We start from the raw sequence: 12,922 nt of genomic DNA, 5'->3' as shown, positions 1-12,922 counted from the left end.
GCCACATGTTGCCACTAACAGTTCAAATTAGGTGTTTTTTTGTATTGAAAAATGCTATTACTGTCAAGAATAAGATCAACCAAAATAAGTCATACCTTAAAATGCAATTTATTGGAAACCCAACTTCCAGACCACGTATACTTCGTAAATCTATTGAAAAGCAAAAATGGTGAGAGGCTGCTGGAATGACAATTTTCTGTGCTGAAGCAGGCTCAGAAGAACTTGATGCACCCACAGGGTTGGACTGAGATACAGTTACTGGAGCGTTCTCAGCTGAAAATACAACAAAAGGATTTGTGCACGTTTTTATAATCGGTTTTGCCCAGTACAACAACATGTATTACAGATGTGCCTCGCATTTTAAACGCAAGTAAATACAGGATGTTTCCCAAGAGACTTCTATTCCTTCTAATATCGATTAATACTAACTACGAAAAATAGTCATTTAGTTGTAAATTGCTGCTTTAAAAAAAAAATATATATATACACACACATACATTCATATACTTTACAGAAGATAATGCTTTTCTCATCATATAGCTTTAAAAATAAAATGTAAATATATACTGCTGGAAAAAGAGTTCTATACACATCTGTAATATTCAGTTCTGCGAAGGAATGCTGCAGAATTTTAGTCTTCCGTTTCAACAGTTTGCATAACTGTTCCTAGACCACTGGAGTGTACACGGAAGAAGCTGGCTTACAGAAAATAATTTGTTCTAACTTAGGTTGCTTTGAATTAACCTTGTTTACTTGCGACTGAAAAAGACAGAGCACCAAGTCAATTACACTGCCTCAGGTGAGGAAGCTGCAATTACTGTTCCCAAGCTGAAGCTTAACTATTGAAAGCACAACTGAAATGCTACAGCTAGGTCGGTAAAGCATGTCTGCTCATCAAAAACCACTTATCGCTATACCCGTTATAAAAAGTGGGAAACAGAAGCTACAGTGAAGTGGCCTGTCCAATTGCATCAAGTTAGTCAGGGGAGTCAATTCCTTATGCCGGTGCCTTAACCTCCAGCTGTGCCTTCAAGGCACAACAGGTCAAACGGCAAGTTTTACAGAAAAGGTCCGAAAGGCAGCCTCCAAAAATGTTTAAGATTGTAAAGCAGAGAAAGAGGCAAAGAAACTGTCAGAGAAATGCTCAATTGTCTTTTATAACTGATAGCTGTTCTGATGTTTTTTCTTCATAATGGTCTTAAGTGTTTCTGTTGTGGTCATTTTAAAAAATACAGTGCTAGTATTGGCACTTCAGTTTTTCTGATGATGAAAATAAAACACTCCATGAACTAATAGTGCAAATATAAAAAAAGAAAACTGCATTAATACTTCAATATCAGCTGGTCAGCATAACATAGGAATGAACTTAAATCATATTCAGCCATTTCAAGTAAAAATTAATGTTACTAAATTGCTTGGTGTAATTCAATGGCTGGATAGAAATTTAAGGCATAGGAATATAAAAATGCACATAGTCTACAGTTAAAAATGGATCTAAGCTACTACTCTATTCAAATTCCATTCAGTATACTAATTTCGAAAAAACTATTTTGCATTACTGGAATTTTGCAGCTCTGACAATAAAGGTGACTTTGTTCTGCTTTGCGATTTGCAAACTGGCAGCTCTTCAGTGTATGGTTTGTTAACTTCTTTGCAAGACTCAGTCACCAGCCCTGAAAGATAATTGTGAAATGACAGCGTTTTTCATCTTGCCAAGGCAGAGAGAGCTATTAAAAAAAAAAAAAACACACACAACAACAACAAACCCAGAAAAGCAAGCCTGCACTTTTCTTAGCCACAGATTCAAATCGATTGCTGTGCTCATAACATTTTTTCTTGACATGTTTCATATAAAAGGCTTAATCCTTGCTTAGAGAAGGTCTGTTACGATTAAAAGAAATTTGTGTGAACTGAAAGACAAATTGTGGGAGCAAGTCCTAAGATTTTCCTCTAGAGAACTACAGGGCTATGAAGACTAGGGGACTGGAGCACCTCTCTTATGAGCAAAGGTTGAGAGAGCTGGGCCTGCTCAGCCTGGAGGAGAGAAGGCTCAGGGGAGATCTGATCAATGTGTACAAGTATCTGAAGGGAAGGTGTCAAGAGGATGGGGCCAGACTCTTCTCAGTGGTGCCCAGTGACAGGACAAGAGGCAACGGGCACAAGCTGAAACACAGGCAGTTCCATCTGAACGTGAGGAAAAATGTCTTTACTGTGAGGGTGACTGAGCACTGGAGCAGATTGCCCAGAGAGGTTGCAGAGTCTCCTTCGCTGAAGCTATTCAAACTGTGCCTCTATAGGACCAATCTCAAAAGACCAAAGTAATAGAACTATAATTAGAAAATAACCATTCAGCTTTCTTTGCTAAACATTACTGAAGATAAAACTAACAGATACATTCTCTCTTCTGAGCTTTACTCTTTGATTGTAGTATTTCTTCCCTCTCATCTCTATTGCTCCTCATCTTCTCCCCCAACCTGGCCCTCAAGTCAAAGTTAAACAAGCAAAAGCTTTAGAATAGCTCTGTGGGTTATCAAGTCCCTATGTCCTATAATGGGATTAATGTTAAAACAAACAAACAAAGAACCCACCTACTTGTTTTTATCCAGGAATTTGTGTAGTAAAAATGTTTTTGTATTCACAACGGATTATGCCACATAGTAGAGAAAGATCCTTAAAAATTTTAACCTCGAACTTAAAAATCCTGCATTTCTTCTCCCTTCCTATTTAATAAATCTGAATGTTGGACCATTTCATCTCTTCTTCAGACAAATCTGTTTCTTCTGGCTTAGTACTGAACCTCTCCATTCTCAAATTCAGAAAATTCCAAACACTTCTGGTATTAAATTTCAAGCTGCTGACCAGCCATATCACTTGTTATCTATGCAACCGTATCCCCAATCTGGCTCTTCCAATTGTTTTCAACAACTACCAAGTTCAAATTACATTACTTGCTCTCCTGCTGTTACTTCTTCCCCGTAAATAGCCCTTACTTGGCTGAAATACATGACTGTATGTAAGTAGTATGTGATTCAAGATGGAACTTTACAACTAGGGGAAAAAATATACATATAACACATACCATTTTTATTTAGTTTTGTGCCTTTGTCAGACTTGAGACTTTCCATTTCACTTTCTGTTGCTTCATCTTCTGTGGGAGAAGACTGGTCAGTATGAGATGGGACATTCTGGTATCTCTGCTCCGGGCCCTCTGTTTTTCTCCTAGTAGGCGAAAGAACTTTCTTCTGTGGGTGTTCAGGTTCAGTTGGAACATTTAAGGGGACGAAAGGCTGAATGAAATGATAAAGTTTTCTTATTGATCATTGCTTGAACTGAAAAAATTTTGTCTACAACATTTGTATGGTTTGAGATTATTTTTCTGATGCAGATAAAAATGAAGCAATGAAAGGATGATTCATATAATACAACTTTTTCCTTCAGGAATAAGTTGTTTTTTTTTTTTTAATGAAACTGTGCAACAATATCTAAACCAGAAGTAAATGAGTGAGCTATACCTGGGCACATAAGCTTTCCTTTTGCAAAATCACAGATACTCCAACAGTAGGAGCCATATTCAAAGGCAACTGTGGCAGTTTTTGTTTAGCTCTGTTTGGCGGAACGAGGATGAATGCTCCTTCTATTGCCACAGGGCGCTGATCGATCTCCACGTTTCCTTTCTTCAGCAGTCCAGACAATGGTATTTCCGTGCTTCCAAGAGACTGGTCCCCACAGCAAAGATGGATCTGTATATATACAAAAGTACTAGAAAGTAACTGGTGTGTGTGTTTCCACTTGAAATGGCTGAAGCTGGACCTCTGCTAGAGGTAGCATAAAAATAATTATTAAAATCTGCATCCTTACTCTAGTCCCCCTAAGCTGAGAACAAGAGTTGGAGCAGTATAAAAAAGAGCTATGAAATTTCAGTACTGAGCAGGTGAGCATTTCCCCAGTGCTAGCATAGTAGCAGATCACTGCACGCTACCTATCAGATTTCTTCTGGATGACAAATTCAAATTTTTATGTGTCTTTAAAGGACAATATAGATTCTTACCCTTAAGCATATACAATACACCATAGCAAGATACAGTAGAAAAAAAAATCAAGTTATTTGCAAGTTAAGCCTGTGTGCATGTATTTAGACTCCACTTTAATAGCAAGAGTTTCAGGAAATAAACTGTTATTAATTCCTTATAAGAATCTTTATTTCTTTTTCACAAACTTGACTTAACTGTTTCCTCCATCCACAGCTTAGTATTTATATACGTAAATGAAAGATGGATCTAAAAAAGTCATTTATTTTCCCCAGTGAAAGTTTCTCCTTGAAATTTACATGCCAATTTGATATTTCCTCAGATAAAAAGATCAATTCTGTTTTGTTTTAGCAGATGAGATCAATTTATTCTGATTTAATAGATCTTGTAGAAGATGAAGACTTTAGTGCTACAAGGTTCCAACTACCAATCTTGCTAGCTGTATGTATATCTCCTTAACTTCAAGGAACTTAGTCAGAGGTCAGAGAAACAAAACTGTAAACCAAGATGCAGATCTGATCTAATGACAAATACCATTTTAACCTTACATAACATTTTGTATCAAGGCAATAGACTTAACTCTGATTAAATTCCTAACACGTCAGAGCCTGTGTTTTTCTAAAGAATTGTCATTAGAGAAGTGTTTAAAATTATGACATAAAATTCTGAAAGTTAAATAGGAATTTTTTCTAAACTAGCAAACAATAACAAAAGTGGTCCATGTTAAGTTTAAAAACTATAATCTAGTACAGAGAAGGCACGAAAGAACAATAACTTTTAAAAGAGTCCAGATCCAAGACTTATATTCTAAAACTCACACTTGCCTTATTTACCAACTGTCTTATTAAAAACCCTGTACTGTTCTCAGTAAAAATGTCTCTCGTTTTGTAATGAGTTAAATGTGAGCCAGAAGCAGATCACCATAGACTTTAAATACTATCCAACATTTAAAGATAAGGCTAAAGATAAGCAATATCCCATATGAGATATATGGCTAGAGTTTAATTTAAAAAATTAAAAAAAAAAAAGTCTAGAACTCCCCTTTTATTCACAAACAGTGCTATGGCAGTGAATTTGGAATCTCATAAGAGACTCCAGTGACCCGAGCAGCTGGTGTGGGTAAAGTTATCACAGGCAGCACAAAGCAGGACTGCAGCCTGCAGATGGTCTGAGTCCAGAGGAGGTCCCAGAGCTCAGAGCTGTTGCGATGCTAAATTAGCCCATTGGGGGTACCATGTTTCAGCAATACCTTTTGTCATGATGTGGAACTGCACGAGCTTGCTGTCGCCACCATATTAAAGAAACTGCACTCTCTCTGAGCTGAGAAACTTGCTAATAGGGTTTCCCTTATATCAAATTTGGTTTGCAGAGGAAGAATCACTTTATATTTGGGCCAAAAATACTATTAATAGAGTCTAGCTTTGGAAATGGAAATTCCTTCCAATTTCAATGGGAGGACGGAATTTATTTCATTTACACGACCATGTTTGAGAAGAAACAGCTTACCTGCAATTTTGACTGTGCACAAAGATAAACTTGGAGGACCTCAGTTGTGCTACGTATTCGAACTGAAGCTCTTTCTGGCTCAAAGTTTGGATTAATTAAATCAGTGAAAGGCTCATTTGTGACATCGTTTCCCAGTAATGAGTAGTAGAAGAAAAACTCAGGTTGTCTTTCGGGAAGTTTCATAGTACTAGGAACTAACTAAAAAAAAAAGAAGCGCAAAAGAAGAATGTATCTTTTTCATTAATACATAGTTACAATATTCCTTAAGCATTAGCTTGGAAATTAAAGAGCTTAAAATGTTGTCAAACTTCAGAGCAGCTGATCTCAATCTTCTTATTTTTATACAAAATATTGGAAACAGTTTTACATTATTATTCAAGCTGAATAAAAATCTTACTTCACAAGCAAACCAATGGCTTTCAAAATGGGCCATTTTCAATTAGCTGTAAGATGTATCGGCACCAAGGGCTGTAGCAATATCAAGTATTCAGTGGAGTCAGGCACTGTACAAATATTCAGAAATAAACAGTGCCTTTACAAAATATTTATAATGTAAATAAACAATGCAGCTTAGACATCAAGTAATATAATCTTCCGTTTAGTCACTTAGGTTATTAGAACAGAAAGACACAGAACTATTCCATCCCTTAGCTACTGCAACTCTAAGCTCAAAGCTAAAAACGACACCAGCTGCCCCAGAACGATCACAGTTATTTCATAGAGACGTGTAATTCTGACATAAAAGATTTAAGTATTTTCTCTGAAGAGAGTTCATCCTTTGCTATGAGTTTCAGATCAAATAAAACCACCCTGTCTTGACATCATGGCTTTCACGATGCCTGCTCATACTTTGAAATCAGCCAGTGCCGAAAAACCCGAAAAGTTTATCAGTGCGGCGCAGTATAGACATAGCAGCTGAGGTCTCAAAGCTGAAATAATCACATTAGCATGGCACTTCATCCTCGCTGATAGGTCTTTCCCTTAGGTAGGATATGAAGTCTACCATTTCATAGAACTTACAGCTCTGAAAGATATTTCATTTTACTCAGACTTTTGGCATATGTGCACCACGTTCCATTGAATACTAAGTTTCATCTACTGTGTACTTTCAACTCAAGCTGTAACGGCTGGACAACTGTAGGACTGAAGCTTAACCTACCTGTAACTACACTTGAAGAAATAGAGTAATTATATTTAGTTGCTATATTCTAACCTTTATCTGAAAAATGGCTAAGCTTACAATATGTCTGAGACAGTTATTTCCTAAAAGTACACTATTTCTTCTAGAGAATTTCCTGTAGATCAAGTGGCAAGGGTTTGTATTGGGAAAACTGATTTCAGGCCTTTGGTCAAGTGCATATGGTTGTACTAGTGTGTCATACACAGAAAAGCGCAGTCAAATCTTAAGCTCAAGAACATCTTTAATTCAAATTTTAGGCAAACTTTTCCAGAGTCAGTAAAATTTGAAGCTTTGAAGTCCTCCCCTTTCTCCTTGAAAAACAGCTGAGGTAGTGAAGTGTAGTGCTCCAGCATTCTTATTATACTGTCATTATTTTCAGATTTTGAAGGCTGGTTGATAAGATTAATTTTATGTGTCTGTACACACACCTTTTACAATACTGCATAATTTATCGAAACACTACAATTTAATGTCCCAAAAGAATAATAATCTTTCACCTGTAATTTGAAATGTAAGCACTACATAAAATTTTAAAATTCAAATTAATCTATATTAATTCAATAAGCAGACAAGACCATTTATTCCAGAAGACTTATAACAAAAAAATCCTAAAGTAGATATAGGGCAGAATACAAATGTAGCATAGCAGTACTTAAAAACTAAATGTAGCAATGAAACAAACCTGTTCTAATTGTGTGGCAAATGCGATAGTTACAGACAAAACAAAGTAGTCTCTACAATACTCTGCCGGTCCAATTTGATGATAGCCCTCCTCTTCATTCAGGACCGCTACAATACTTTTAGGGTCCAGTCCAGAAAGAAAGGTAGATACTAAGAGAGGAGAAGGGAAGAAAGAAAAAAAGACAGAGTAAGTTATCACAATGTACTCAATTGCTGCACAAAGGTTTTTGTAATCATATATAAAAAAAAAAAAATCTTTATTTTTAATCTTCTTTCCTACAAATACAATATAAAGTTGGATGTATGCTTCCATAGCATTTCAGCATAAAAACCTAAGTCCCTAAGCGTAGCTACAAAAAAAATTTCTAAATTAATTTCAATTCAACGAGAACAAATATGTTTTGAAGACGATGCTAGACGAAATGCTAGTGTATACTTTAATTTGGTATTACAGTAATTATTAAAACCTGGAACTTAATTTTATTAGGCTGGATTCTAGTATGCTGCTTTCTCTTTGACTAGTTAAATATGAGTGAGTGTGATGTGCTCTGTGGTCACTGCCTGTTTTGATGAGGTTAGCCTCCAAAAACCCAAGGTATTTGAAGTGCCTACAGCCCTCTAACAGATTCAACTCTAGCATGAACTAAAAATATGTCACTGAATAGATAATATGGACCAGTTGACTCATGGTGAGTTCACTGTATCAAAGAGTTTAGATTTGCTCATCTATATTTCTGTATCAGAGGACAAATACAAAGCCTCTCCAAGGGAACATGCAATGTGCAAACCAGGTTCTACTGCCTAAGCACTCGACACTTTCCACTTGATACGTTTCACTAATTACTTTTGGGAGAAGCGTACAACAGAATTCTGAAGCAGAATGAATCCTAGCAGTAAATCTAAAGGGAACCTAACCTCAAAAAATTATCATCAACGTAACATGATGTAAGTATTGAACGGCTTAGCTTAGAGGAGAGGGAAAAAAAATCATTTGTTGGTTGGCCTGCTTCTCCTTTCTGAAATATGTTCAATATGTTTATTATGTTCCAATACTTTACGATAGCATTATAATACTTTATAACATTCCAACTGCACTACTTTGTAATTGCATTACTAAAGCTACATCCTATGAAGTTCCTTTCTTATTTCTTCAGTTGCAGCTTTCTAAAACCCTGAAACGTGACTAAAATGCTGCTAGAAGTAACTCAATCTCCAACTCCCTCAGCCTTAAAGATCTGCTAGTTTGCATCTCTGTCCACCTGAAAGTCACAAAATTGCCAGAGTGAAGCATCCTGATAACAGAGATTACATCCATCACCACAAGGTACATTAACTGGCTGTAAATTATTTCTATAGGAAGTGCTATAACAATAAAATGCTCTTCAGGCTCAAAACAATACAACATTTGCAATAAGTGCTATACTCTTCACGCATAAGGAACGCCTTTCTGAATTAAGTCAATGATATTTTTATTATGCTACTTACCTTTCCCTTCTCTAGGAGGTGCCTCCTTTGCTTTAAAACCATCCACCACTGCTTTTGTATCAGTTTCCAACACAACACCTACTTGTATCTCAGATTTAAACTTACTGTACTTGTTACTAAGTAAAGGATACCATTTTGGTGTCTACATAATTAAAAACAAAAACAGAAATAAAAACCAAATACATTAAAAAACAGGACAAAATCATAATGTCGTATGGTTACAGAATAAATAAATTTGCTCTTGCCTTTCCATCATATCATTTACGGGAAAGCACCTCAATAGTCACTTCAAAATACGGTCTATTTTGACTAAACTATTATTATACTAACAGATCCTATAGAACGATTCCCAGAAGAGCTGAACATACTCTTTCCCACTGACTGGCAAGTTAACAAGTCAGCAAGCAAAGCGTGCTATAAATCCTTAATTAAGAGAGAATCTTTTAAGTTCTCGGGTGAAAGAGTGCACAGAAAACTACACGGATCACAAATCCTTATGGCTAATGATACCAAAATAAGAAACCAGGGTCCTAGAAAATCCAGTTATGTTTCGATCAAGTGGAACAGAGTTTTGGTAAATTAGAGTTAAGTAAACAATTATATTATGTTGATTCCAGACTGTGTTAAGAAGCTAGAACACGTGATCACATTCCGTCATTTCGTTTGTGTTTCAAAATTGCGTTTGCCTAAAGTACAATCACCTACGAAACCTTCCGAAGAGGCCCGTTAAGTGTAAAGTCTTGATTTGACAAAGGACACTCAATTACTTTGATAAATTCTTCCAGTGGTTAAGTTATGGCAATTAAAAGTGCTGCTCACAACTGTTTCACTTCTCAGATTCAGAAATGTAAGAATTTAAGAAAATCCCCATACGGAGTTTTTTCGTTCTGTACCAAGCAGCTTAAAATATTTCATCATTTCAATAAGATGAATACAAAAGCATTTTCATTTGTCCATGTTCTTATTTAGAGAGTTAAGATCTTTCTCTTAAAAAAAAAAAGTGTGAAGTAAGTGATGAAATAAAAGTCAGATTTCTTTAAAGCAAGACTCAAAAGTTACGACTGTTCCTTATATCAAGTTCTTTTGTACCTATAACAGTACTGTTGTCAAAACATTAGTTACTAATATTTTTAGAGCCAATAGCATACCTGTTTCTTTTCCTGGACAGCCCTTAAATCAAGTACAATATAACCTACGTTCTCTTTAGCTGAAGATACAGGATCCAATGCAAGACACTGGAGTTTGATAGGTGTACGCTGCAGCCTGTAGGAACAACTCAGTTGAAAGCAAAAATGTAAAAATAATCTCTGCAACTGCACTTAGCTCACAAAAGTAATTCACAAGTTTCAAGCACACTAACAATATAAAGTTTACTGAAATTTGTTACATAACTAGTTCTAGTAAGTCCATGACTGAGTTTATATCAAACTTCTAAAAATTTAGCATTAACTGAGACAGAATTAACACATCAATAAATTTTGTAAAAAAGGAGAGGTAGTGACAAATGAATCCATTCTAATCGATATGAAATAGGTAGAGCAACTCGCCTAACATTGGAATTTCACCTGTGAGGGGATTTTAAAAGTACGACTTATGTGAAAGACTTTTAATGTGAAAATACCTAGAAGTCTTTTAGCATAAGGTACACTTTGATGTTTTTCTTTCCTCATAAAGTTAAGACGGCCTTTCGGACTTCTTAACAAAGATGTTCCCCAGCGGTCTGAGCAATTGCAGTTCTGCAGGATTATAGATACACTTATTGTTGCTGAGAACGTGGTTCCCCAGTGCCGTAATTTTGCCATATTGAGCCTATACTGGACAGATCCATAATACCACATCCATATTTTTGGTGAGGACCAAACGACAGTTATGGAAACGAAATTCAGTTTCTCAGCTATTGGACGTTCTCAAAAATATTTTAAGTAGGTTTTTCAGGGTTGAAGTTAAACTAATTCTATTCTGCTTCATGCCACAGTATACATAAGAAAGCTTGAGTTATAGGGTAACTAATTTGCTTTAAGATTTCTTTTTAAATAGTGTAAATATACGCTTTAGATCGTTTAAACATCACTTATCTTGCCACGTACCACTTTTGTTTGTTGTGGAACCAATATAGTATGTCAGGGTATAGTTAAAAAGTTTCTAAAAAATTTAGATGAAAGTAACACAAAAATCCTATTTCACTAGCTACGGAGACAAGAAAAGTTATTTCCAAACCAAATTAACCTTATTTCAGACTTAATTTTTTAATGTTACCTGTGCTGATGAAGTGCTTTCCTATCAAGTTCCCAAGCCAATTCCGTGGCAAATTCAGGCTGATCAGTATGCTCTACAGGATCGGTAGCCAGCTGTTCACCATCAAACTTTGCTTCAACTATAAGCATACGCTTTGGTCGTTTTGGAAAATAGCGCCCTGCAAAAATACATAGTGTAATTACCAGGTACCGTCATTGGAAAAAAAAGCGAGAGGTCAGCATTATGTCATATAATAAACAGCCACATAAAATACATTTTCCGTATCATCTTTTCTGACCTTCCTTAAAACTATTCTTCACATTTTTTACAATTTTCCCACTCTTCAGAGGTGAGAAAGGAGAACATAATATGAAACAAATCAGTTGTGAAGCATCCAGATATAACGAGACATTCAGTAACACTTAACATGGATTTCTCAAGATTAAATCGTATCAGTTGCCTAGTTTCTTTTTTTCTAGGATAGGGCACTAGATCAAGCGAACAGGAGACAAACAGCAAATATGAAATATCTTGGCTTTATTGAAGGTTTTACCACAGCTCCACATCAAAGTGGGGAAGCATGAGCTAATGAAAATACTGAAATGCATTTTTCCAGCTACTTCTTGTTACTCGCAGTGATTTACTGCTAGACTGGAAGCCAATATGAAGTTCCACAGGATTTGTCCTGGATTCAATCTGATTCCGTATTTTTATCCATAATTTAAATGGCCAAATGAAGAGAAAGCTTTTAAAGTCTGCATACATGATGACGGTGGAAGGAGCTACGTGCATTTTAGAGGACAGGATCTGACTTTAAATTCATCTTAACAGAATTGGTCAGGAAAATAATAGGATGCACTTCACCAAGAGAAAGGATTCAGCGAAAGCACATTTGCATGCGCTCGCTACACCTCAGCGAGAATAACCTGCACACGTGTAAGACGTGATCAGCTGGGTCATCAGGTCAACGCTAAAAAAGGGTTAGGGCGATGCGCTGATAGGGACGGAAAGACATCGGAACGCTACAAAACATACTGGGGACAGGGAGGTGAAAGGGCGCTCCTGCTCTCCTGCGGGCCGGGCGGCATCAGCCTGCGGCAGCACTGCGGGGAAGCTGCGCATAATTGCACACAGCCCGTAAGGGAGGGCTAATCAAGTTGCTTTCTTCAGCCTAGAGAAAAAACGGCTAGCGGGGTGCACGCCGGCCTCTGCCGACGTCAAGGCTTCGCTCAGAGGCAAGGGTAACAAGCTACTCTCTGTATCCTCCGGGAGAGACAGCGAGGAGGGATTTAAGTGGCAACGAAGGAAGCTCAGACGTGAGGAAAGCGTAACGTAAGCACACGGCTCTTCAGGGCAGCAAGGACGTTTTCGTCCTTTTAAATAGTCGTTCCAGCAAACAGCTCCCAGAAAGAAGCGGGGAATACTAGATCCCGGTGACCGGCAGTCCCGCCGGGGACGCGGCCAGGCACACGGCGGCTCTGCCCACCCAGCGGCCCGCGCCGCAGCGAGCCCCACAGGCGGCCGGGGCCGCGGGCCGCGCCCGCCCCGCCGCCGCCGCCGCCGCCGCTTCAGCACCGCCGCCTCCTTCCGCGGTGCTGAAACGCCGTTTGGCCTCGCCCGCCGCGGCGCCCTCCCGCGCCCCATCGACCTTCCAGGATGGAGACCACGATCAGCAGCCGGTCGGCGGCTCTGGACACCATCTCCCCTCTCGGCCCGACTCGCAGCGGCGCCACCCGCCGCCCTTTGCCGCCGCGCAGCCTTTAAACGCCAACCGCCGCCTCCCGCCGCGCTTCCGCTTAGCAACGGC

At 38.0% G+C, this 12,922-nt stretch overlaps 1 protein-coding gene across 4 annotated transcripts in view; it reads right to left on the bottom strand.

The window, feature by feature from the left end:
* The window catches only part of LOC104150253 (centrosomal protein of 120 kDa), a 38,837-nt gene extending 25,933 nt beyond the window's left edge, over nt 1–12,904 (bottom strand). For 2 of the 4 annotated variants that reach the window (XM_068924710.1, XM_068924711.1), the window contains exons 1-10: nt 12,764–12,904; nt 11,137–11,293; nt 10,029–10,143; nt 8,881–9,022; nt 7,397–7,545; nt 5,535–5,732; nt 3,513–3,740; nt 3,080–3,287; nt 1,560–1,673; nt 96–273 (exon numbers count right to left, since the gene is read on the bottom strand). In XM_068924710.1, coding sequence (XP_068780811.1) covers nt 96–273; nt 1,560–1,673; nt 3,080–3,287; nt 3,513–3,740; nt 5,535–5,732; nt 7,397–7,545; nt 8,881–9,022; nt 10,029–10,143; nt 11,137–11,293; nt 12,764–12,815 — 1,541 coding nt within the window. In that variant the 5' untranslated portion in view covers nt 12,816–12,904. The remainder of the gene's footprint in view (nt 1–95; nt 274–1,559; nt 1,674–3,079; nt 3,288–3,512; nt 3,741–5,534; nt 5,733–7,396; nt 7,546–8,880; nt 9,023–10,028; nt 10,144–11,136; nt 11,294–12,763) is intronic. The other 2 variants (XM_068924712.1, XM_068924713.1) reach the window with 1 other exon arrangement.
* Nucleotides 12,905–12,922: the final 18 nt, after the last annotated feature.

The sequence above is a fragment of the Struthio camelus genome, chromosome W, assembly GCF_040807025.1.
Source record: "Struthio camelus isolate bStrCam1 chromosome W, bStrCam1.hap1, whole genome shotgun sequence".
In the NCBI taxonomy this organism is placed as follows: Eukaryota; Metazoa; Chordata; class Aves; order Struthioniformes; family Struthionidae; genus Struthio; species Struthio camelus.
This window is presented reverse-complemented; position numbering and strand designations above follow the sequence as displayed.